The 25,642-nt window shown below is 32.5% G+C and overlaps 1 protein-coding gene and 1 pseudogene across 1 annotated transcript; one reads left to right on the top strand and one right to left on the bottom strand.

Annotated features, from left to right (window-relative positions):
- The first annotated feature begins 2,806 nt into the window (after positions 1-2,806).
- LOC18046241 lies at positions 2,807-8,564 on the top strand (annotated as a pseudogene).
- Positions 8,565-11,816: 3,252 nt separating this feature from the next.
- On the bottom strand, positions 11,817-21,716 carry LOC18046240 (chaperonin CPN60-2, mitochondrial). Its single transcript, XM_024189813.1, has 17 exons — positions 21,052-21,716; positions 20,848-20,947; positions 20,378-20,474; positions 20,047-20,222; positions 19,839-19,934; positions 16,389-16,490; positions 16,178-16,264; positions 16,003-16,098; positions 15,216-15,344; positions 15,072-15,131; positions 14,885-14,962; positions 14,695-14,790; positions 14,487-14,586; positions 12,821-12,924; positions 12,510-12,612; positions 12,337-12,418; positions 11,817-12,255 (listed from the first exon to the last, which is right to left on the bottom strand). Exons 1-17 carry the CDS (start codon positions 21,093-21,095, stop codon positions 12,192-12,194), a joined length of 1,614 nt encoding a protein of 537 aa, XP_024045581.1. The 5' UTR covers positions 21,096-21,716; the 3' UTR covers positions 11,817-12,191.
- Positions 21,717-25,642: the final 3,926 nt, after the last annotated feature.

Genomic DNA, 25,642 nt, shown 5'->3' with positions numbered 1-25,642 from the left:
CTCAAGTAAGATTAACACATATGTAATTTAATCATAGCTATTTAAATAAAAGACAACTAATTGTCTACAAGGCCATACAAAGTCAAAGCCCAAAGCAAATGATAATAATAATTTATTACAACGAAAATCTAAATATCTAAATATTGGGAAAGTACGTTTCAGGAAATACAGAAAGAAAAGTCGGAAAGAGACCGTCCATGCTCTAAGTTCACTATGAAATTTTGAAGTGCCAGATTTGAAGGGAACCTCCTTATATAGTTTTTGGGTAAAGTTGAATTCTTCCTTATTTGATTGTGTTGAATGAGTGGGTAGTAATTAAAATGGTTGTTGTTTCTTTCCAAAGTTTCAAAAATGTGGGGTCAAGTGCTTTATGGTGCTTTATGTTGTGGACCTAAAAGGGGTTTGAGTATTTTAGTCCAACATGTTGACTTTTTATTATAATAATGCAACGAAAAAGATGGGTCCTCACTCCTTTGCATGAATTTGTATTGTTTTGCATGGGAGAAGTGCATGGACATTTTTTTTTTAAAACTAGTACAAGATAATTTTCTTATGGGTGTAATTTTCTCTGGTTGGTTTAAACAAATGTATGTGGTTGAATTCTGAACTTATATTTTGGAGAATCATACTTTTAGGTACACTCATTAAGATGAGGATCATAGCGAAGGTGCTTATTTCAAAATCAAAGAGTTTATTTCGATCAACATGGCAGCCTCCTCTCATAACAGATAAGGTGTGTAATTTTTTTTTTAAATTATATTAGTTTATGATTGTTTTCTAATAAATTATTTCTAATATTCAGTTGTCCCTTAGTTGGCTCACATACAAAAGACAGTATGAAAAAAAACCGCAAAACCCACTTAAGGAGTCTCACTTATATAAAGAATGGTCGGAAATTGTAAACTGCAAGACTACCTATTTTAATAGGACACTAGTCAACATAAAAGATTCAAGGGTGAAAAGGTAAGCTTTAGTTGTTTTCTTTATAAAGGTTATGAGATTTAAGTGTTTTGTGTATAAAGGTTATATTTTGTTGGCTTGAACTTTTTTTTAATCTATGCAGCTTGGTTGACTGTATGAGAAATCATGCCAAGATTAACGGCGTGGTCTTTGTTCGAGGACAGACTGCCTTCATTTCCAAGAAACTTCTTGAGAGTCTGATGAAAGAGATGGCAGCACCTATGGTGTCTATTGATATAGGTAATGTTAGAATTTAGTTGATATTATCCATTAAACAAATTAATATCCTCAGTCATGCAAATTTTATTCACTAACATTTATTGTTTTGATACAAGTTTGATACATGATTTTTCTTTTAGGTACTACTGCTGATGGTGGGGTTGGAGGGGTGTTATTGAGAACTGATAAAATGGAAGAGAGCGTGAACGATCATGAGGTTGAGCGTAAAGCTTTAGAAGAATCGGTTCAACCTTTGGCTGATGTTCCTATGGATTCTCATCATTTCCTTAGAATCAGAGAGATTCTTGAAAAAGCAGATCCGATTTGTGTGGTGTTGGGTATTTCACTTCCCCCGCTTGAGAAGGGGAAACACTTATATTACCCTAAACCAAAGAAGGACGGTGCAGTGGAGTCTAGCCATGATAAAAAGAAGCCTAGAGTTCAGAGTGAAGGAATGGTTCGGGAATGGGTTGTCAAAAAAAAAGTGATTCCTCATGAGTCAGAGCCACCCGGGTATGAGGATCACTTCAACGACGTGGCAAGGTACTTGAGCAAGCTTTGTAAGCTTCCAGCGATGAGATGTGTGCTGATTTGTTTTCAAAATGAATTGATCTACTTTTATTCTTTACAACTACATCATATTTATCCACTTTATTTTTAAATATCCATTTAATACCTATTATGAATTGATGTTCCGATTTAGGGACTAGTTTTACACACCATTTCTCTTAAACTAGCTATAATTATTTAGTTTAATATTAGTTTATTGATAAGACAAACCATTATATAAAGCCTTAGATCTGAGGACTATAAACATTTTAACTTGTATGAGTCTGAGCTCTCATGGGAGGGAACTAAGGGAAGAGTTATGTGCTATTTGTTTCTTAGTATGAAGTCTGAATTTAACATTTTTTCAAACAATTGTTTATTTTAGGTTTTTTTTTAACTGATCACTTATTATCAAATAATTTTATTTGAATAGAAAAAATAAAAAAAATTATACTTTTATCTGAAGTCTTAAATATAAATGGAAAATTTTAATTTTAAATTTTAAAAATACCCTTAACAATTCATATATTTCCAATATTATGTATAATCCTTATATTTTTGTGTTATTCTTGAAGTTATTTTTTTAATTGCTTTAAATTTTTATTTACATGATAACATTAACTAAATTGAAATATTGAGCAAATCAAATTATGTCAATTGTGATAAATCAAAAATAAAATAATAGTGTTGATTTTATAATAAAATTTGATGTTATAATTACATATTTCATTAAAAAATTAAATTAAGATCAATAATAATAGTATTTTTTTAATTTACCAAACTAACCAACTTGTGAAAATTATAAATTGTGAAGAAAAAATATATGTATTATTTAAAAAGATATTTATATCAAACTATTAGGTTTTAAATTTTTCTCTTTAGATGTTTAAAAAAAATGTAACATATTTTTATTTAAAACTATTTAGATTTCAGTTAAATTTAAATCTATTTAAATTAAAAAAAAAAAAAGGCAGCCTTAGGGTTGAGGCGTTTGAGGGTGCAAATATGTAATTGTAAAATAGGAAAATAATATAAAATACTGAAATAATCTTGCTTCAGAGACCACGTGACGGTGAAAGTACAGAAAGGTCTAAGAACTAATAAGTCAGTAAAACTTCCTTCTTTCAGATCTATGTAGTAGATTCTCAGTTTATAATCTCTATTCATCTATCGTCAAAAATAAATTAATACGTAAGAGAAAAAAAAATTCAGCAAACTCAACTCTTTTATTCTCTTTGACATCCACGTAGTTATGTTACGGTTAGCTTCTAGGATCGCTTCCAACGTCAGGTATGCGCTTAGGCTTTGTGAATTTTTACTCGATTGATAGTTTCTTCTGAGAATCACATCGATCTTTATTTATTGACATTTTCTTTCTGTTAATTTTTTTTTTTCAAAATTTCGGGCTGTTTATTCATGTGAATGGTAGGTTGCCTAATAACAACAGATTAAGTTGGAGAAGAAACTATGCTCATGCTGGCAAAGATAATAACTATGGTGCTGATGATGTTATCCAGAGGCCCATGTTGAGTGAATTGATAACTAATAAGGTGAGTCCTTTTAACAATTATAAAAAATTATTTATTTATTTAGCTGTTGCGTTTTGTGAAATAATTGAAATTGAAGAAGTTTAAAGCTTATCCGAAGTAGAAAATTTTGAAGGCATATTTGGAGTTGATTCCTATTATTGTCTTTTGATGAAGTTTTAGTGCCTGTTTAACATTCTCTCTGCATTCTGTATAGCACTTCTCTTCTAAGTCACATATATAAATTTAATAATTGGAGTGGATTTGCTTGAGATCATAGATATTGGCTATGCCTTGGGGTTTCGTTTTTGGTACATGCATTGTTTTGAGTTTGTTCAATTCTATCAACCTTAGTAGGTTTGTTTTTATGCGGTTGTCTAATATATTATTGGACATGGTTGGTAGGATCTCAATGTTATTAAAGAAAGTTTTCTGGCTAGTGGTGCAAGGTTTGTGAAGCAAGCTCTAAACCCTTTATGCAATCCAGATGAACATGGTGAGTAGTGGCTATTATTTTGCCCCAAAAAAAAAAAACTTCCTTATTTTATTTTAGCGGACAACTATGAAGAGTCTCTTACAAATGGGCACGCATGGTTACTCATCTGAAGTTTGAGATGACCTTTTATTGGAGGATTTAAATATTGGGGTGTCATGAGTTCAGCTGTAGCTTATAGATTACTCTTAGCAGTGAAAGCTAAATTGGATCCCAAGGATATAGATGTGGGTCTTCATTTGGCTGTTGATGCAGTTGCTGAAATCTTACGCTGCAGAGCACGGGCCAGCACATTTGAAGAAATTTCCCAGGTTCACTTTTTGAGTTTTGCTTGGTTTAGGAGTTAGGATGATTATATGGACAATGGATTGTGAGTTGATTTAATTTAACATTCCATAACGGTTGGAACCGCAGCAGCAAATGGGAACAAAAAAATTGGTGAGCTTGCTGCCATGGCTTGTCAGAGAGTTGGAGAACATGGTCATTATATCATCAGGGTGAGTTGTTTGCTCAACTTTTTCTATCATTGTTTGTTCAACTTGTTCTGTTATGGTCAGTACATATTCATCTGATGTAAAGTATTTGCTTGTTGGATTTTTCCTTTTGATTTCTATATTTGAGATTGATTTTGCTTGGTGTAGCTTTTACACTGCCTTTCACTCTTTATTCAGTATTATTGTAAAATTTTCATGCACTTCCGTCTTTCCAGTTTTAATTTTGATAGAATTGAATGAATTTTGGAGAAAGGGTGTAGTGTAATAAAATGGAGAGAACGAAATTAAGATGATAAAAATAAGAAACACAAACTAAAGTAAATAGGAATTTATTTAGCTATTTATTTTTATTTCTATTTTACAATTTTTTTAAGATTGTGTTTTACCGTTCTATTACATGTTTAATTCAGATTTCCAAACCTGGGAGGTATCTTTAGTACTGAGATGTAGCTTAGGGGCACTAATGAGAACATCCGTTGAAGTTTTATTGGTGTTTGTGCTGCAGGTGTACGGGTGCATGGGTTTATTAATATGTACTTTTGCTTCTCATGCATCTACCCAAGCATCTTGTTCTTTATTTATAATGATATATATTCCTTTTCCTTTCTCATAAAATTTTAAGTCATTCCAGTATTTTACTGTTGGAACTTGTCTATAATTCTTATGTTGCTCTCTTAGGTCAATGAGTTCTCCTAACACTAACAATACTAGGTTTTTCTCTCCCTCTTTAACTGAAACAGGATAATGGAAAATCAAAAAGTGAAGTAGAGTTTTTTAATTTTATGAAACTAAAATGGCGTCCTGTGTCCTCTTACTTCACCAATCAGAAGGCTGAAGATTGTGTAAGCATTCCAATAGACATGAATCACATTGCTTTCTTTCTTTTCCTCTAATATTTTTTTTTTTTAACTTCTTGTTCACTGGTTATTATTATTTGGGTTTGCATTTGTATTACATCAAGGATACAATGCTATGCAGTAGTGGTGCCAACCATTGGTTTCTTTTTTGCCAGGTTTTGGAAAATCCTTTCCTTTTAATCCATGAGAACATGATTTTGAGCAAGAATATTGTTGAGCAAGCAATTGCACAGGCTGATTCTGTAAGAGGATTTGTATACAGGAAATGAAAGTTTGAGTTTATTTATTATCCAGTTTAATTGATTTTTTTCTTTCTCTCTCTGTCTTTAGAGACCTTTATTGATTTTTGCTGAGGACGTTGAAGATAAACTGATAGGTTCTCTTATTCTGGGCAAGACTCGTCTCCAAAACAAGGTAAACTAAGTTTTTGGCCAAATAAAGATATCCGAGATAGACAGGAGAAGAATTTTCATGGTATGGCCTAAGAATTTTCTAGTACTTTGAAGATTTTAGCTAACTAATGAGGAATTACTTTAACTGTCACAAGTGTTACATTTTCGTATGTCAACTCTGTAAAAGTAACATTTTGCTACTTTTCTGTGACTGTCATTATTCAAATAATGCTTTCATATGGGCAAATTTGTCTTTGCATTAACGCCGACCCAAAATTGTAACATACTGTAAATTTGAAGGGCAAAACTGTCATTTTAAATAATTATCTACCAACTTTCTCTTTATATAGATTGATTTAGTCATTAAGGGCAATAGTGGTATTTTAAAAGTCCATTAACAGTTTCATACTTTTACATAGTTAAAAGTAGTAAAGTGTTACTTTGATAGTTTACTTGTAAAAATTTTACCCTTCAACACCAGCTATAGTCATTTGTTATTTCGGTTGGAGTAGTAAAAGGATAATGAGTTTTTAGTTGTCAAATTATTAGTTTAGTTTTACCAAATGTTGTTTAATATATTCAATTTTGGTGGATTTTGATTTGGGTGAAGGTTTGTATTGTCAAAGCTCATGAAGACTGCGAACAAGAAAGAACGAAGGTCATCATGCATGACCTTGCCATACTCACAGGCGGTCAGGTAGGTTGATTTGGTAATTTTCCTTCCTCGTTTTGCATTGTGACTTAATAAACAAATCTGTATGTTCCTTCCGTTTACATTTTTAGGTTTGAAATGGAGCAACCAATGTTAGTTTTATGCCACTAATGCTTGGCTCATGCAAAGAGGTGAGATGTTTAGATCTGCAATTTTTTTTCCCCCACACCAGTCAGGCAGTCATTGCCCTTGGTCACATCATGCGTAGGTGTTTTCCAAACCATATATTTTAGCCCTCTCTGTCATTATAGGTTGTTATATCAGATGACGAGATGGTTATCCTTGGTGGGGCTGGTAGCCAGTCAGCTATTGAAGAAAGACATTCACAGGTTTTTCATGGCTTGTCGACATCTTTTCACCACTTTATCGGGCTTTCCATATTTATTAATAGTTCTACATCTTGTGATTGTTATTGCAGTTGAGGTCTGCTATTGAATTGAGCACTTCAGGTTATGAAGTAAAGTTATTAAAACAGAGGCTCCACTATCTTTCTAACACTGCTGCTGTTTTCAAGGTTTTTTGGTTTGGGTATATATTTTACATCACTTTTCAAGTGTTTATTCTGTTAACTTATCAATATAGTTCTTGATGCTCATTTTAGAAACATATTTTCATGATGTTGTTTGAATGTTAGGTTGGTCCTTGTAAATTGCCTGATAAGCTTAATGGAGCTCGTTTAACCCTGGAAGCTGTCAAGCGCACAATGGATCAAAAAATTGGACCTGGTTAGACTCTTTTATTATTATTTTTTTCCCAAATAATTGTGTGGTCCATCTCCATTTTGTTTGGTTGATTAATCATATTTTTGTATTTTTATGTATTTGCAGGTGCTGGGATAGCACTTTTACATGTCTCAAAGGAGCTAGACAAATTGCAATCTGCAAACGTCGGTGCTAATATTTCCATCAAGCTCTTCCAGCATGCTCTTAAGGTTTTTTTCACCCCCTACTGCAACTCTGTAACTGTTTATTTCTTTGGATGAACTGTGCATAAAAATTGCTGTTTGATTTTGTTTAATTTGTTTTAAGCTTTTTAGAATAGTGATTAATAGCATATTTAACAGAGTAAAAAGAAGTGTACTAGCAGTTTGAAAAAAAGGAACTGAAGACAATTTTATGGGAAAGTTATCAATGGCATGAAAAACCTTTGTACTAGCTGCTTGATATCATCATCATTGTTGGAAATTATGTTTTTGCTAATGGTCTCAAATTATAAGTGAAATAATGTGAGAGGTTATTACCAGATGCCTTATCCAAGTTGCTAGGCATGAACCTTATCCATGCTTATTGGAATGAATGCAATGAATTTTTGGTAGTTGGTTGTGATTGTATATAATACTGCCTGCTTGGTAAGCGCTATTACTATACCGATTATAATATGCTAGTAATATTTCTAATATTACTATACTGATTATAATATTATTGGTATTTTCTATCATGATAATTTCATTATTGAATATTCTCACTAATAATGTGAACTTGAGTAATTTAATGTTGTCAAAAAAAAAAAGCTATGCCCTTGTATTAAATTCCAATAGTTTGGGTATATATAGGTGCCCGTGTTCACAATTGCTTCCAGTGCTGGATTTGATGGTTCATTTGTTGTCAAAAAACTATTGGAGCAAGACAATTTTGACCTTGGATATGATCCCATTAAATGTTTGTTTTTCAGGTTAAGGCAGTTTAAAAGAAAAGTCAAGTCAATTTCATGGTAATAGTGGTGAACTTAAATAACAATGCTTTCATCTTTGTTTGTACCAGGTGAATATGTAGATGTTATGAAGTCTGGAATTTGCGATCCGGTTGAAACCTTAATATATGAATTGTACCACATAGCAAGGTGAGCAAGCGAGCTGCTTAGACATCCTTATAAATCTTAGTTATTTTGTTCTATCTCATCCCTAACATAAGTTTGTGGATGCGTAATATCTTATTGCTAATTTTCTAATAATATTTATTCTTCTTTCGTAGTCGCGTTGGTAGTGGATGTTGGGCTTGCCATTATCACCGGGAGGAGTTAAAATTGTATCCCAACAAGTGGACAACAGGACATTGTAATCCTATAAACCATTGAGCTAAGTTATGTGTTGCTTTATTGTGTCCAGCATAAGTCGGTGAATCTTATTTTTCTACCAATGCTGCAACGTGCTCAGATTTGTGGTCTTTTTCTGTCGTATTGGCTTTTGCTTTTGTATGATTTAACCTATTGGGGAAGTAACATTGTGAAATCCTGTATTTTTTTTTTTTAACGTTTAATTTATGAACAAGGTGAAGCAGAAGAAAGGTGAATATTATTATTGGGTGTTGCGTGTAAAGAAAAATAAAGTGGAATAATGAACTTATGAATGGGGTTGTTTTTCGGATTTTCGGATGTGCATAAAAATAGGAGTGAAGCTATAGCCATCTATCACACATTGGAAGCCTCTTTTCTAAACATCCCCATGATAATTTAAAATTTCATATTGTCTTTATTCACGCCCATTAGTTTTGACAAATTATGTCATTTGTTATTTTGCCACAAACCAAATCTGTCTATTTTTTGAGAAATTCTACCATATATCTGAAGCTTTATGTCGATGAGGAACTATTAATTAATTATAATTGGACATGTAGTGGGATCCAACTACGGTACCACCGTGGTACCCGTACCACTGGTTTTGTCTTTTGTGTCAGCTGTGTTGTAAATTTTCATTGAATCCCTTTCATTCATTTTTATTTAAACTTTTCTTCATAAATATTAAATTAATTTCTATTGCATTCATATAAACATTATAATTAGCACCCTATACTATTTGTTATTTATACATTTTTTTTATATTACACCTTTATCACAATACCCCTCTCTTTATCACAAATACCGGCGAACCCGACCCGAATTTCGTTTCCATTTCCGTCCACGCTACCGGCCAAGGTTGGTACCGATCGGAAGATCGTGCGACGCCGGTCATCTCCACGCCATCCTTATCACAAAAATAACCGGGTCAACCCGACCCGCGAACCCGACCCGAATTTTGTTTCCGTTTCCGGCAACTCCACCGGCCAAGGTTGGTACCGATCGGAAGCTCGTGCGACACCGGTCATCTCCATGTCATCCTTGTCGCCGTAAAGCATTCGGAAAGCTGCCGATCGAAGCCGTGAAAAATCACAAAATTCCCGCTTCAATTCGCCGTTGTTTCTCCAGTTTCCAGTGACGCCACCACTTGAGTTTTGTTCTCCACAATTCCCTCTGTCTTTTCTGACCAACCACAACCACCGGAGGAGCCGATTTGTCGTTGATCGGCTGTTGAAGGATTCACGAGTTTGGGAGAAATGAACTTAATATTTTTGAAGTAAAGTTCAAATAAGAATAAGTGAAAGGGCTTCATGAAATTTTACACAGAAAAGACAAAAGCAGTAGCATGGTGCCACTGTTGCACGATAGGCGAGTCCCATGTAGTGATACATGAAAAAAATTTAGAACAAAAATTTTAAATTTCTATTTTCTCATTATCCTTCCGAAGGTTTTGAATATTTTGAAATTTTGAAAAAAATTAAGGGTCAAAATATTAATTTTATTCTCTCTCTTCATTGCCTTCAATTCCAGTTCTTGTTCTCTGTCCAATCTTCACCTTTGCTTTGTGGCTGCCATTTTTGATACCTGGTGAAGAAGAATAAGATTTTTTTAGGATAATGATTTTTCTCTCGCTAAAATTAATAGAATGTGCTCCATTGTTTCAATACTCGTCTTTTTCACCGGATTGCATTCATTGCTGCGTTGTGTTGCCAATATTAAATCGATATAACATTTGTATTTGAATCAAAAGATTTGAACTCTCAGTAAAATGCTATCTCAAGTCATCAGAGTTCAAAGTTTGGCCACGAAGGAGGGTAGTCAAAGGCCAAATCTGCTGGTGAAGAACTTGCCCGCCAAAGAAAAAAGATGAATCTTTTTTTTCATCGTTGTCATTGTCAATATCTTATCTCCACCATAGTTCTATGAAGGATGTTATATCATCGTAAAATGGTCTGTTTAACTAGCCTTGTTCAGTTTGCTTTCGATTCAATCTTTCTCCAAAATTGCATATATGAATGTAACGTTGACTCAACATTTTATTGTTTACATTAGTGTAATCTAATCTTTCTTCTACCAGTTTTGTGTGATTAATGGTGCGTTTGAGATTGAGGTGCTGTGAAAAAAAAGCTGTAGGTATTAAATAAAAATTAGTAATATATAGTAAATATAAATTTTAAATAATAATTTTGATGAAATTATTAAAGATATAATAGATTTTCCATTATACAAGTGAAAAATCATATCAACATAAATTAAAAGTTACAGCAGCTAGTGTTTACCAAACACTTTAGTACTGTAGCTTTTAAGCTACAACTGCTTAACCTCAATTCCAAACGCACCCTAAAACATTAGTTCCATTTTTACTGAAAGAAAATTTTTTGTTATACTATTTAAAATTGATGGACCTATTTTGCACTGATTATGTTGTTTCATTTTTGCATATAGTGTATTTCTTTAAAATCCTTTTGAGTGGTTGAATTTTATACTACTTAACAAAATATAAAGACTTGATGGTACTGAGATACATATAACAAATCAAATACAGATTTACCAATATGTTACAAACTTTAGTTGAACTGTTAAAGGTTCTTTAGATCGTACTAATTCGCCATTGAAAAAAAAAAAAAATTCAGAAGCCACACTAGTAATTGGAAAAGAAATCTCCTCAAATTAATTTATAAACGCTTATTAAAATAAATTCTTTCTTAATGCCAATAAATAATTGGCTAACCAAAAAGTAAAATAAACAAATCAAATTTATGACAGCCATTATATAAAAAAAATAAAATAAGATTTAAACAATGGCAGCCACATATGCCTCATCTTCTACATTATCATTAAAAAGAAAAAGGGCAAAAAATTCTTCTTTTTCACTACCCAAAATCATTCTTCCTTTAGTCTTTATGTGCGAAGGGGGCCAATATGATCTTCATCATAAAAAATCTTATTCTTCTTCACTACGTTGCAAAAAATGCAGCCACCAAAACAAGGATGAAAATTTAACACAGAGAAAAGAATTCAAATTGAAATGAAGTAACGAAGGGAGGGAGAGAAAAATTAATTTTTTGTATCTTGTTTTTCTTGAATCCCAAAATACTCAAAAATATTAAAGGAATAATGAGAAGAGAGAGATTTAAAATTGTTATTTTAAATTTTTTTAAACATGTATCGCCACATGTCCAATTAAAACAAGTTAATAGTTTCACATCATATTATGACATGAAACCTCAAATGTATAGTAAAATTTCTTTTTTTAAAAAAAAAATTTATTTATATTTATCTTTTGTTTTCCAATTCACAACTTTGGCATATCTTTTATAAGTAGATATGATTTAGTGTCAACAAATTCAAAATGTCTTATTATTTATTTATTTTATAACTAAAATTTCAATAGCAAGTAAAATGGGCAAATGAGTCATCCTATATTCAAACCATATGTGAACCGCTAAAATACTTTCAAAGCACATCTGTACTCTTCTGTAAGGAAAAAAAATACATATTATAAAAATATTAGCACGTTTCTCTCTCTACAGTGTTTGTTTTTGTTCCAAATCCATTTTTTCTCCCCTTTTCCTCTCTTCCTCTTTGTAGTTGTTTTTCATATCTTCGTCCAATTTTTAATTATGATTATTGAGCATATAGGGTTTATCGACCACCAAAATAGACTCTACCCTCGAAATTATTTAGGTATCATACCCTCGAGCATTAAAGAATAGAGTAGTACTAAATGTAAAGAAAGATGAGAGAAATTTGTTTTCTCTCTCTCTACCCACTCACTCTCTTTCTTCTCTTTTCTTCTTCATTTCTCTCATATTTCTCTACACCAAGTATTTTCCAAAAGAATAAATGTAACCACGTTATCATTGCAAAAGATTTAAAATACATAACATAAACACTGCGATCAACCACGATGAACGTCTATTATAAAACCTCACAATCAATCGACTCTTCCCTTCTGTCGCTGCAGCTTTTCTGTGGAACACCATCGACTAACAAAGTAACTACATAAGAAGCAATAATTAGCATTTTCCTAATATGAGAACTAAAAAAGCTATGATACACTAAAATAATTAAAAGGTTACCTGACAGCATCATCTAATTCATTCCTTATTAGTTTCAGCGGTGGATCAACGATTGCAGACTTAACTGCATCTACATATTCATCTGGTACAAACAAAAATGATAGCACTGTCATCTAATTCAATTTACCATTATAATAATTATGAATTTACATTCTTTTATTTGAGAAATGAACCTCTCGGGGGATCATATTCAAGGTCGGGATTCTCTTGCCCTAGTAGCTTTTCGACAACTGAAACTTGAAAGCCGGCAGTGGAAGCAATTGTGTACAAAGGCATCTGCAAGCTCAAATTATTAGTATGATATGTTTCTACATATATAAAATAACAGTCTTGGGTCACGCATCCGAAAAAAAATCTCACATTATTTGTTTATAATTTGAGGACATTATAACAAGGCTCAATCAAGTTTTAAACAAACAATGATTTTGATGCACGGCTAATGTCTGAAGAAACAAACAATTAAAAAATAGAAAGAAAAAAAAACCTTAACAGCATGCTGTAAGAGCTTAACACCAATTTTTTCGCCGATGTTCATAGCTGGCAGTTTTTCTAGCTCCTCTGAAGCATGCAGAAGTGCAACCCCACCACCTGCAATAAACATCAATGTATTATATATAAAGGACTTGGCCAGTTTAAACAGTATAACTTCACAACCAGAAAATTGCAACGTTATAAAACAAGTCAAAACTGGCAACTGGTTTCCAGCAACATAGCAAGTTCTGAGGGGTCAAGCAACACATGGAATTCTTTGGACCATTACACTTTTCCCACCAGGATTTGGCAAAAAACACTTTCAGCCAATATAAGTTTTTGAATTCATTAATATGTGACAAAGACTTGCCAATAAAATTTTGTCAAAGAATCATCTAACATGTCCAGTTAACTCTATTAAATCACAAAATATTTGAACAGTTAAACTTATTTAACCACAAATATTATTTGAATTAACTTACCATTAAAAACATGTGAGAAAGGGGAGATACCATTCCCATGATGTGTTTTGACAATCTTATCCTTGCAATTTTAAGTTAATGATCTTATAAAAATATAGCAGACATTATAGTATTTTATTAATAAATGACAATTCAGTATTTTTATTTAATGAAAGAAAACGGAAAAAGGGTTTTGGGTTAAGATACATCTTATTATTTTCACCTCAATAGTTGTCAAAAAAAGTATTTTTTTATTATTTAAAAAATTGATAAATGAACTGCATTATTTTTTACTATGTTAAGGGCCGCTCACTCCTTAACATAACCTATTCCAACCAACAGTTAGACTGGGTGGTGGGATAGGTCCTGTCAACAAATAATATGTGAGCAGAGTAGTATTTGTTGACCTCCAATACATGTCATTAATATAATTGGGGAAGGATGAGGAGCCCCTTAAAATTACACAAGTCTTTAGCCCACAGATAAATAATTAATCAAGGTGAGGATTAAATGTTATCAAAGACTGAAATAACTAAATAATGAATATCCTCTCTCCTCTCTCACTAAACTTCCTACTAACTTCTACTGTCTCTTATCCTTACAACTTTTCTCCCCCTTCCCTTTCACTGGGGAGGTTTCTTCACAATATTTTACATAAATAATCTTTGAACTCCTTTTTATGGAGTAATATTTCGAAACATCTGTGTGCTGTCAAAAATTAGCCCTACAAAAAATGGACTTGAGACTTGACCAACAAATATTAAAAATTTTGATGAGAAACTTGCAGCACACAACTTGAAATCAAGAGTAACTTGAAAACCCATGATGAAATTCTTAATAACTTCTGCATAGCACTTGAAACATAGGATGGGGAACAAGAAATCTTTTTGAAAAACTTGCAACCAATAACATGAAACTCGAAACAAATGAAAACTTGATCATAGAACACCCAAAGTCACGGTTGAAACTTTTAACAAGAATCTGAAAAGTAATTGATAATTACTGTAGTGAGACAACTGTTGTAAGCTCCAGCTGTCCCTAGGAAAAGTTTGTTTCCTTTTTAAACATTTGGCTACCATGTGCTTTGCATTTATAAGTAAATGCCAAAAAAATTAAACAAAAAAAATCCTTACTGCATCAATAAGTAGGTGGTAGTCTAAGGCAAATATAGGTAATGTGATTCGACCAAATGAAGCTCTTTAAGGATAGAAGGCTTACCAGGTATGATTCCTTCCTCCATTGCAGCCTTCGCAGCATTTAGGGCATTAGTAGCTCTTTTTCTCTTTTTGCGCGATTCTGCGGTGGTAGCTCCACCAACCTTAAATCAAAACAACCCCATTGTAATATGTTTTTAAGAAGAGAATGGGTGATCCATGCCACCACTAAACAATTGCTGAAGTAAATGTGCAATTCCTAATGACCAAACCTTGAGAATAGCAACTCTTGAAGAAAGCATTTGAAGCCTCTCTTCTAATAACTTAATTTCATAATCTGAAGTGCTCATTTCAATTGCGTCGCTCAACTGCAACAGCAGTCACAAGAATATATTGAAAAATTAATAAACACAATCAAAGCCAACAAATTGCTGGAAGACAAATCCAAGAGATGCGAAAAACCTGTTCACATCTGTCTTCAATGTATACTTGGTTACCAGACCCACCATGGATAATCATCTCATTATTTGTCACTTTAACCTAAAACAATGAAGAGATCAAATAAATTGTTTGAATACAAACATCCCTTCATGTTAGCAATGAGTGGTAAAACAATGATGCAAATCTACGCTGCAATTGAATATCTCACCTTTTTGCAAGAACCAAGCATTAGCGGAATGTACAGAGAATTAGATGCTGCAGTTACGACCTATAATGAAAAGACAGGAACTTGATGGTTTTGGTATCACCTCATGCGGCAAAACTGGAAGAAGAAATTACCAAATTAACCTACCCGACCACCTGTGAGAATGGCAATGTCCCGCATGATTGCTTTGCAATTTTCTTCATAAACCAATTCGCAATTTTCTCCATAGACTGCCTTCCAACTTTCTTCAAATACAGGAGGTTTGACAAAACAAAGCTTCATCCAATTCAAAAATCCAACATATTAAATGAAATATAAAACAACATTTTGTAAATCTAAACTAATAAGTGAACAGTATGATAATTCTAGTAAGTCTTTTTTGCCAACTAATAGTAGTCATAATTCCATTCAGCGGCAAGAAAACCTGTAGCTCGCAATCCTAGCCAAACTAAACAGTTCAGGCTTTGTTAATTTGTTTAGGGCTTGGCTGGGTTGAGTTCCTTCAACCCAAAATTTATAATAGCTTGGATTGGTTTTCCAAAACCTGTATAACCCAACCAAAATTAAAAATTAAAAAATTAAAAAAAAAGATGCAAGATGTCAATATAACAGTATTCTAGACTATAGTCATCTCATTCTATACTTACCCCAACTAGGACATAACCGAAATCATCTCACATTCTTTTATCTTTATCTTAGTCTTAAATTTTTGTTCCTTGTCATTAAGTTGAGCTATGTAATTGATATGTTATCAATTAGATCGCTTTAAGAAAAATAAATAATGTTTGGGCTTATTTCTTGGGGTCTAAGCATAAATTATATAATTGAAACCGAAAGATTTTAACTAGTTTAGATAGATTTCTGTTGCTAAAAAATATGGGTTGGGTTGGACTAGGTAGGCCGCACCCACCCAGGCAACCCTAATTTTCATTACCTTGGTTTTTGAAAATGTCTCATTTGTAACTACAAATCCAGCCACTTCCTCTTCAACATCATTAGCAACAACCAATAAAGGTCGTTTGACTTCATTCTGAGAAAGAAGAAAAATGTCAATTAAATTTGTTAATAAATAAGCTTAAACTTCCATTTTCTGAAGAAAATCCTCTTACACAAGAAATCGCTCCAATTGCTTGCGCAAAAATATTCTTGTCCAAAATTTTATTCTCATGGATTAAAATGAATGGATTTTTCAAATCCTGGAAAATAAAACAAGTAGTTTGCATTAACACGAAGTATATCATTATATTTGTAATGGAATCCCATTAAAAAGATAACCAAAATAAAAATAATGATGATGTAAGGATATATTTTAATGCTTACAAGTGTCTGGTCCTCCTCATAGAGGAAGTAACGGGACATAGAACCCCAATTCAGCTTCATGTTGTTCACAAACTCTAATTCGTTATTGAATTTTTTCTTATCCTGTAACAGATTTCAGGAAGATAATAACAGTATTGTTAGACATTGTAAGGAAGACAATTACCTAAAATTTATAGAAAAGGGATGATATAATTATGAATGAAAAACATGATCAAAAGGGAGGAGGATGAGAAACAGAAGTAAAGAAACTGTTCAAATATTCTTTTTCACTTATCAAACCCCAACACAACCAGCTCAAGCACAAGCATAAATAAAATTCAATGAGGTAAGAGTTAAGGAGAGTATTCCGCATCCATTGAGAACAGTTCATGAACTAAGAATATATGCTTGAGGCAACCTTCAACTCTTGAGCTCATTTTTTAGTATGAGTTAGGCCCATGGGCTTCTATAGTAAGTCCTAATATTAAAAAAGATCCCAGGTTCTGGAATAAGTCACAAATGCCCATATTGCCAAGTAATAAATGTCAAAAGTGACCTCCCTCTCTCATCTTAATCAGCTTTCTTTGGGGTGCATTAAGCAAGACCTTCCCATTGCTAGTATGGTGATTGCTTTTCCTAAAAAGAAGTTGGAACTCTAAATTTTGTTCATATTTGAACAACTTTATAAAAGATAGGAGAAGGGAGAGGAGGGCCTTGTGGAGAATGTGGTTATAAATCCATAACAGAATCTGACCACAACGAACGAATTGATTACCTTCATGTATAAGGATACTAAATTACCTAATATAAAAGATTGAAAAATCATCGCAAACTGCACTTTTTTCTTTTCTATTTCAATTTCTATTATATGATGGGTTTTTAACTTTCCATATACAGAAATAGAAACAGATAGACTAGAAACGCTATTTCTTATTCTTATGTCAATTACACCAAAGGAATATGAAGTGAATGGAATTGAAATAAGTATGGAACAAATTGAAATAAAGTCTCTTTGAGGAGGACCCCTAGGTCCCCTATAAAACAAGGCATGGAACAAAGCAACTATAAAGAAGTTTCAGGAGTTACAAAGGAAACTCCAAGTTCATATCGGTCATGGATTGAGAACAGGAATTAAACTCTATGAGATACCATCTCCAATTGTTCCTTAGTAGCTAAATGATAAACTAGTTGATTGTTGACTGGTTGATCTTAGGTTTTATTCATTCCAAATTGAAGAATTCAGAATGTCAGAATGAAAGGGTTCATTTGATCATTAAAAGTAAGTAATCCATTCCTGTTCCCTGTGTCTTTGTTTCAATTGCATTCTTATCTCATCATAACCCATTCTGCTCTACAATATTTGAGAATCATCATTAATACATTTACTCTTACCATTCATAGAATCAATTGCGGCCGATGAATATAAAGGTTTCAAAGACTTCAAGGACATAGTTGGGAGAAAATTAAGAAAGGTGTAGGTCTGGGATAATCCTCTGTTCCATAGTCTCCGGGCTATTTACAATTGGCCATTTAGAAGCCTCAGATGTACTAGTACTAGCAATTGCATCTTTTTTACCGATTCACCCAAGAGACCACAGTTACCGCTCAGAGAAAAGGATGGAAGTTATTTTGATGTAAGATCAATTTATCTAGTAAAAGTTATTTATTTTGCCTTGATCAAGTTGGATTAGGACTTAAAACTCTGTTTGGAAGCCACGATAACAAGGGTACTAGACTAATTTGCAGCATTACTGCACGAGTACCGCTTTCGGATTGCTAATTGGTTTTAGACTACTTGTCCAAGGATAAGATTTTAAATCAAATTCATAGGATAAACAATTATATGGTTACACATGAGATTACTTGAGACTTAACCATAAAAAAATTATTTCACATAAAATTATTTTTTGGGTTATTTAAGTTGGTTTTGAATTTCTTCAAAGAGCATGATTTTTGTTCCCTTGGTATGGTTAAGACTTCTTTTTCCTTTCATGTTTAGATTTACTGCCAATGTAGATAGACCAAATCTTTGAGCTTAAGTTCAGACATGAATGATTTGGCGATTGTTCAAATAATTTATGATTTTTTTTCCTCAATCTCCTCTCTTTTCCTCATCCCTTCTTTCAAAATTTCTTTACTTTCTTATTTGCTTACTAGTTCCACACAACTTTACTCTTAGAATAGTGCATTTTTTTGTAAGAAAAACTCAGAAAGTACAAACTACACTTTTCTTCATTACTCACATGGTTAGGGCCTTTAAGTTCTGCCGCATAAAGCATAAACCTCAATTGCAGAGTATAACTCTTTGTAATCTGTTTAGGCCTCAAAGGTTGTTTCAGGAAACCCCTCATTGCTCAACTCTTCTTATAGAGAGATTGAGGTTCAATTTGGTACTTTGTTCTAAAGTGTTTGGTAAACACTTCCAGCTGGGGTTTTAGAAGCTAAGGTGGTGTTTGGTTGGAAGAAATGAGAGGACAACAAAGGAAAGAAAGGAAAGGAGAGGAAAAGGGAAGGATGATAGATTAGAATTTCATTGTTTAGTTTGGCAAGGAAAGAAATAACTTACTTTAAATTGGGATAATTTCACCCATTATCATTAAAGGTTTAGTATTTAATAATATTAGCAATTCAAAATTTTAAAATAAAAATCAATTTAATCTATTAAATAAATATGCTTAAATTATTTCATTTTCATATTTAAATCTACTATGTTAATTGATTTAAACTTATTTTTAAATTTATGAGGTTATTTCATTTTCCCTTATTCTACCTGGATTAGATTCAAGGGTATGTCTGGAAGGCAGGACAAAAGGGGGCCTAATCTGTTGGATTACTGTCCTAGTCCCAGTTGGAATGCTAATTGGTTCTGGACTATTTGTTAAGGGATAAGATTTTAGCCCAAATTCATGGGATAAACAATCCCATAGTTGCAAGTGAGATTACTCAAGACTAGATTAAAAAAAAAAAAAAAACTATGTCACATAAAATTATCTTTTGAGTTACTTATTTAAGTTGGCTTTGGGTTTTCTTCTTTGCAGTTTTAATTTCCCTACAGTAGTTAAAGCTTATTTTCGCTTTTATGTTTAGATTAACAACCATTGTATATACCTTTCAAAAAAACAAAAAAAACAAAAAAACAACCATTGTATATAAACGTTATCTTTCAATTTAGATTCAGACATAAATGATCTGGTGATTGTTGAAATTAGTTATAATTTTTCTTTGCAGTTTTGTCACATTTCCTCTCCCTCTGTGAATTTCTTTACTTTCTTTTTCGCTTGCTAGTTCCACACAAGTTTACTCTTAGACTAATGCATTTTTGTAACAGAGACCCAGAAAGTAGAAACCATGCCAAATCACACTCAAAACAAGAGGAATGAAAATAGAAAAGTTCAACAAGCAAATAATTCAAAGCAAATAAAGCGAAAAGGATTACCAAAATTAAAAAAAAAAAAACCTTAAGCAACTCACAGAGATGATAAAATCACCATCTTTTCCAACTTTCTCCATAGCCTTGGCAATGAGATCACCGATCTCTCTGTCCCCATTTGCTGCTGTTCTTCCAACCTTTACAAAAATAAAATTAGAAAATCACCAACAAGAAATTAAATTACCTCATATGTCCTCTGTCCATATAATCCTCCCAACTCCTAACTTAAGTAAAACTCATAAAGCAAACCTGGGCAACTTCTTCAGATCTGGTGAGCGTTTGTGCCCTGTGCTGTAAGTGTTTCTCAATTGCCTCAAGTGCAATATAAATCCCATTTTTTAAATCCATGGCATCCACTCCTGCTTCTAATACCTTGCATCCTCCAGTACACAAAGCTTGTCGCACACCTGGTAGATATTTGCCGCCTGCAAACAAATCTATCAAACTTCCACGAATAACATTCCCATCTAAAAGGAGGTCCTATCAAAATACTTGTGTTCATTTAAAAACTGTATAGAGTTAAAAATGGTAACAATGCTAAAAGAAATCAAGTTTTATCTGCAAAATACAAGTCACTCACCATATTCATCAGGATTACATGCCCAGTTTTTAGCCTGCTCCAGAAAACAAGCATTGCCACCACTAGGAAGAAAAGTTTCTTCCGTAACATAGCGATCCTACCACGCCAGAAACCAGCAGAAACAGATGGACTAAAAATTACACCCCAAAAAGTAATTACAGTTTTGCAATAACATTGGCAGTATCTATGATCTCAGGTGACGTCGAAGAGAAGAGATTGATATTGAACTTCTACAATCTTAAAACATCACTTAAAAGACAATAGGAAGAATCAATTTCAAATAAAGCAATTCAGATAGGCTTTAAAAGTTTTCACTTTTATTTCACAGAGGGCAACAATTTTAAGATAACTACCCAAGACGAGACCAAGGCCTAGCTCCACTAATTAGTGGGCAGCCTTACCAAGACCCAGTGGTTCGAGTCTCATGCAGTGTGCATACAATTAATAAAATTATTTTAAAAAAAAAATACCGGAGTTGAAACACTAATCAATTCACTCGCCATAGGCCTCTGGCTAACATCATAAGCACCAAAGCTTCTTCTCCAACTCAATCTATAGTTATTAGGCAACCTACCATTCACATCAATAAACAAAAAAAAAAAAAAAAAACTCAGAAAGAAATTGCAATGAAATAAACAAAAGATGTGAATACCAATAGAGTAAAATTCACATACCTGACCTTGGAAGCGAGCCCAGAGGCAAACGGTAACATCATCATATGTATCTCAAGCGCCGAAATAATATCTAGAAAGGGCAAACGGAGTTTTTTTTTTTTTTAATATTTGTTTGTGTTTACTAATTTTTTTAGAGACTGCATCAACTAGGCAGATCTGAGAGAGCCTAATGAGCCTTAAAAAGGGATAAAGGCCCAGAAGAAATTGCCCCGTTTGCGAGAGCCCGCTGTAAATTCTATTCATATAAATTCTTTTGCCTATAAACACCGGGCGCCCATTTCCATTCACTTATCCATGAATTGTAACGAGCGAGGATAAAATTGAAATAACACATCAAAATTTTAAAATTGACAAACAACTAAACTCGATGTTTGCGCCAAAATCATTTCACATCAATGTGCTTGCATTCACTAAGTTTGTGTGAGACCAAGAAGTACGGCCACACCTTCATTGGTACAAAATCGAGGTGGTGAAGACGGATTGGTGCCAAAATCGTTCACATTTGAGGTACAAGGAACCCATTTCAGCCTCTAAACACTTTTTTTAAGCAGTAGATGATTTTGCTCTGTTTCGAAGCCATTGCTCAATTTCTAGAACAACAATTGGTTTAAGACTTTAAGGGAAGTAAATCCAGTAGGTGTGCTGCCTGTTGAAGAAGCTGAGGTCAGCTTATTTTTTTATTCAACTGTTTAAATTCATTCCATTTTGTTTGTACATTGATTATTTGGGCATATTTAGCTGAATTTTGCTTATCTACAAAACAGATTAGGTAGATTAATCAAATGAGCGATAATTAACACCTCAACGTGGTCTGTGGTGTTTTGGGTTATTTATTTCCGTTTCTATTGATGATTATGAGTATATAAATTGCACAAATCTTACTATTTAGGGTGATTGTTCATGCATACATCTCACAGCAACTGGGTTTTCGTTGGGTTAGGGTTTAACTGTTTATCTGTAATAGTAGTGATTTTTAGGTATATATTAGTGAGTTGGATGTAAATGCTAATGCTGCTGTTACAAATGATAGTAACTTTGGGTAAAATGTTACTGAATTGGATGTAAAAGTTGGTGATTTTTTGGTACATACTTTGGATAAGTATGATGTTCATGCAATCAATCCAATGCTTATACAATAATTTATGCTATGTTCACGATAAATAATTGAAAGATAAATGATTATATAAGGTTAAAATGGATAATGATGATGATACAAATGTTTTTTGTGGATTCAAGGGTAAGATATCAGATATATAATCCTGGTGTAATTGATTGAGACAAGTTTAGTAGAGCTGCTTTAATCAACAAGATTCTGGTCAGAGTCAATGGAAGAAAGATGAGGCCTAGTGAGAAATTTATACTAACTTTTTGGGTACCATGGAGGCGTAAGGAGGTAGCGATTGTGTCTGATCGTGACCTTATTGTTTAGTTGAGAAAGCACTACAGTACAGGATGCTATTCTATTATATCCAAGTGTATATTGAAGAAATTCATTCACCTCATTAGCTTGTACCTAGAAGGGCCTTGTTTCTGCCCTCAAAGAAAAGTTTACAAGCACATCCTGAAACAAACTTTCCAGCCACCACTGAACTAACAAACCCGATACACTTGATCCACCCACGAACACAAATCCTTATCGATATGACACTAATGGACACTAATGGTCATCCAAAGCATCAAACTCGTTGGAAGCTGAATATGATTGAGGTGGCGGTGCATCTCGCTAATTTGCCATTAGCCAGCGATGAGATGTTGCCGCCACTCTTTGGGTGGTATTTGCACCTCCATCAATTTCTTTTTGCCGAAAAAAATTAATACCACTATATAGATCTTGAAATTTCGAGTCTGATGGTACTGGATTCATTATTATTTGGTCATTTGTTTTGTCATCGCGACAAAACAGTAACACCGACATTTTTTTTTCATTTTCTAAAATTGAAGTACAATCATATTATATATTTATGTATTAAGGGCATCTTTAGACTTTAAATATTTCAGTTGAGGACATTTTTTGTATTTTTTCACTTTTTCATCTTTCTAAATATTTCATTATTTAAACTTTCCAGTTTTAATTTTATAAAATTAAAAATTTTCAAACTCAAATATGGGCATGTGGATATCCATCGGGTAATGATAATTATTCAAATGTATTCATTTTCATTTGGATATTATCTTATAATATCCATATCCAGATCCATATAACTTTAGATAAATATTATCCAATTCAATATGAATGGATATCTTGGATATCCACAATGGATGGATCCAATTGCCATCCTATTTTAGATGCTAGTCAATGGCATTAAAAAAAAAAAAAAGAGTGTGAGTCTATCATCCTAAAAAGATGGCCAAGTGAAATTCTAAGGACAGAAGGCTTACTGGGTAGAATTCCTCCCTCCATTGCAGCCTTGGCAGCATTTAGGACGTCAGTAAGTCTCTTTTAATTTTTGCGCGATTCCGCTCCACCAGGCTTAAATCTAAACAACCTCAACGCAATATGTTTTTAATAAGAGAATGGGTGATCCAGATGTCACAACTAAACAATTACTGATTTGCTGAAGCAAATGTTCAACTCCTAATGACCGAACCTCGACAGTAGAAACTCTCGAAGAAAGCATTATAAGCCCTCCCTTCTAATAACTTAATTCTGCAACCCGACCTGCTCATTTCAATGGCGAATCTCAACTGCAACAGCAGTCACGAGAATATTTTGAATAATTAATAAACAAAGAGGAAAGCCAATAAATTGCCGGAGAACGATAACAAGGAGATGCAAAAAACCTGTTCACATCTGTCTTCAACATGGGTGGCTTTAGATATAGGCAAACATGGCAGTCGCTTAAGGCCTCATATTTTAAGAAAGTCTCATATTTTTAGTATTTTTTTAATAATTCTCTAATTAATAAAAAATTTTAATATGTATTTTAAGAAATCAAAAAGTTTATTAAACATCTATCTATTCTTAATTATCCTACAATTAAGAAATATTTTTGATAAAAAAAATCTATATTTGGGAACCTTAATTTTAAAGAAATATAATTAATAATATGATTTAACCATTAGTTCATAAGTTATTAATATTTCCAAAAAATCATTTACCTTTTTAATTATTCAATGTTAGAATCTTGACTTTTAGTATTTCTTTTAATTTTTATTAAAAACCTTATAATCTCAAGAATTAGTAAATGAAAAAAATTTATTGTTCTTTTCTCTACAAAGAAAATTATTATATTCATTAGTTCATTTAAAATAATTAGTTTCTTAAAATATAAAGTCCGTTTTTATTTTTGAACATCAATTTATCATTTCAAAATTTTATATTCTATCATTCTAAATATTCTATTTGAAAATAATATTTTCTTTATTTATTTGTTTGTTTGTTTTTAACGGTTTTAATGGAATACAAAAATATATCTTCTTGACTATTTTTTAGGTTCTATTTTTAAAATTTTTTTATCTTTTTTTAATTATTGTTGAAATTCAAGAATAAAAGATTAAATAAATTTTGATCCTTTTTATATATCTTTGAGTATTGAAATTGTAAAATAAATAAAGGCCTCATAAAAAAATTTCGCCTAAAGCCCCTCTGACTCTAAAGCCGGCCCTGGTCTTCAATGTTCACTAGGCTCGACAATGGCTTTTTATGTCTTTATAAGTTTCCTCTACTAGGGTTAAAGGATAATATTTTGTTCAATGGAATAAATTATTTTTTATTTCGTTAATTCATTATACGTGTACTCTAATATTTATAGTTCTTGTTTCACATATTTGATTGGATATTATTAATTTTTTCGTACATTATTAATTATTAGAATTAACATTTAAGTGACTTTATATTTGGGCGTATAAAATTTTATATGTGGTTACTTTTGTTATGTGCTTTTATTAAATTATTACTATTCAATATTTTCTACCTGAAATGTTTAGATATTAAGCAAAAAAATGAAGATACGCAAGATTAATTTTATTTGGGTGTAATTGTTATATTCGTGACTAGACAACAGACATTAATTAATTTCGAATTGACTCTAAAATTGATTAGTAATTACATAATTGTTAAATCGAATCGTAATGAATTCTGAAACCTTAATAACTTCAATTTGTCTTGAATTATAGTGTTAATTTATTTGCTTTTAATTTCACTTGCATCTTCGGTTAAATTTATCAAGAAAAAATATTTTCTTTCAAATTAGAATAGTTTAACTAGCTTAAATTATATTTAACTTTCTAAAAGGTTGATCACCCATACAGATTCAATCTTATTATTTCTACTTTATACTCAAACAGACACGTGCACTTGCGACTACAATTAAAATTATATTGCAATTTCTCACTTCTTTGCGACTACCAACCATTAGTGGTATAATACAGAAAATTATATAGACACGTGCACTTCCGAAGCTGCAGAAATTTTGTGTGTGATATACACAATGTGATATCCCGCATGTGGAGACTGGAGAGCTGGGTCCATTGTTTTAGTGTTTTTTTTTTAAATCTCTACAGGCAGGTCTGACTGCCCAATGAAAAAAATTGAAAAAAAAAAGACTGCTATCTCGTCTTTAACTAAAATATGGAATATCACAACATAAGT

This window comes from Citrus clementina, unplaced genomic scaffold (assembly GCF_000493195.1).
Source record: "Citrus clementina cultivar Clemenules unplaced genomic scaffold, Citrus_clementina_v1.0 scaffold_3, whole genome shotgun sequence".
Taxonomy (NCBI): domain Eukaryota; kingdom Viridiplantae; phylum Streptophyta; class Magnoliopsida; order Sapindales; family Rutaceae; genus Citrus; species Citrus x clementina.
The sequence above is the reverse complement of the archived record's forward strand: the minus strand, read 5'-3'. Positions and strand labels throughout refer to the sequence as shown.

Bases quoted from the DNA above. Each gene is read 5' to 3' on its own strand.
- LOC18046240 (XM_024189813.1), bottom strand. From the start codon at position 21,095: ATGATGATGTTACCGTTTGCCTCTGGGCTCGCTTCCAAGGTCAG. The intron at 20,223-20,377 runs GTGAGTGACTTG...ATTTGTTTGCAG, and splicing joins ATGTAATCCTGATGAATATG to GCGGCAAATATCTACCAGGT. The intron at 19,935-20,046 runs GTTTGCTTTATG...ATTTTTGTAAAG, and splicing joins GATCTGAAGAAGTTGCCCAG to GTTGGAAGAACAGCAGCAAA.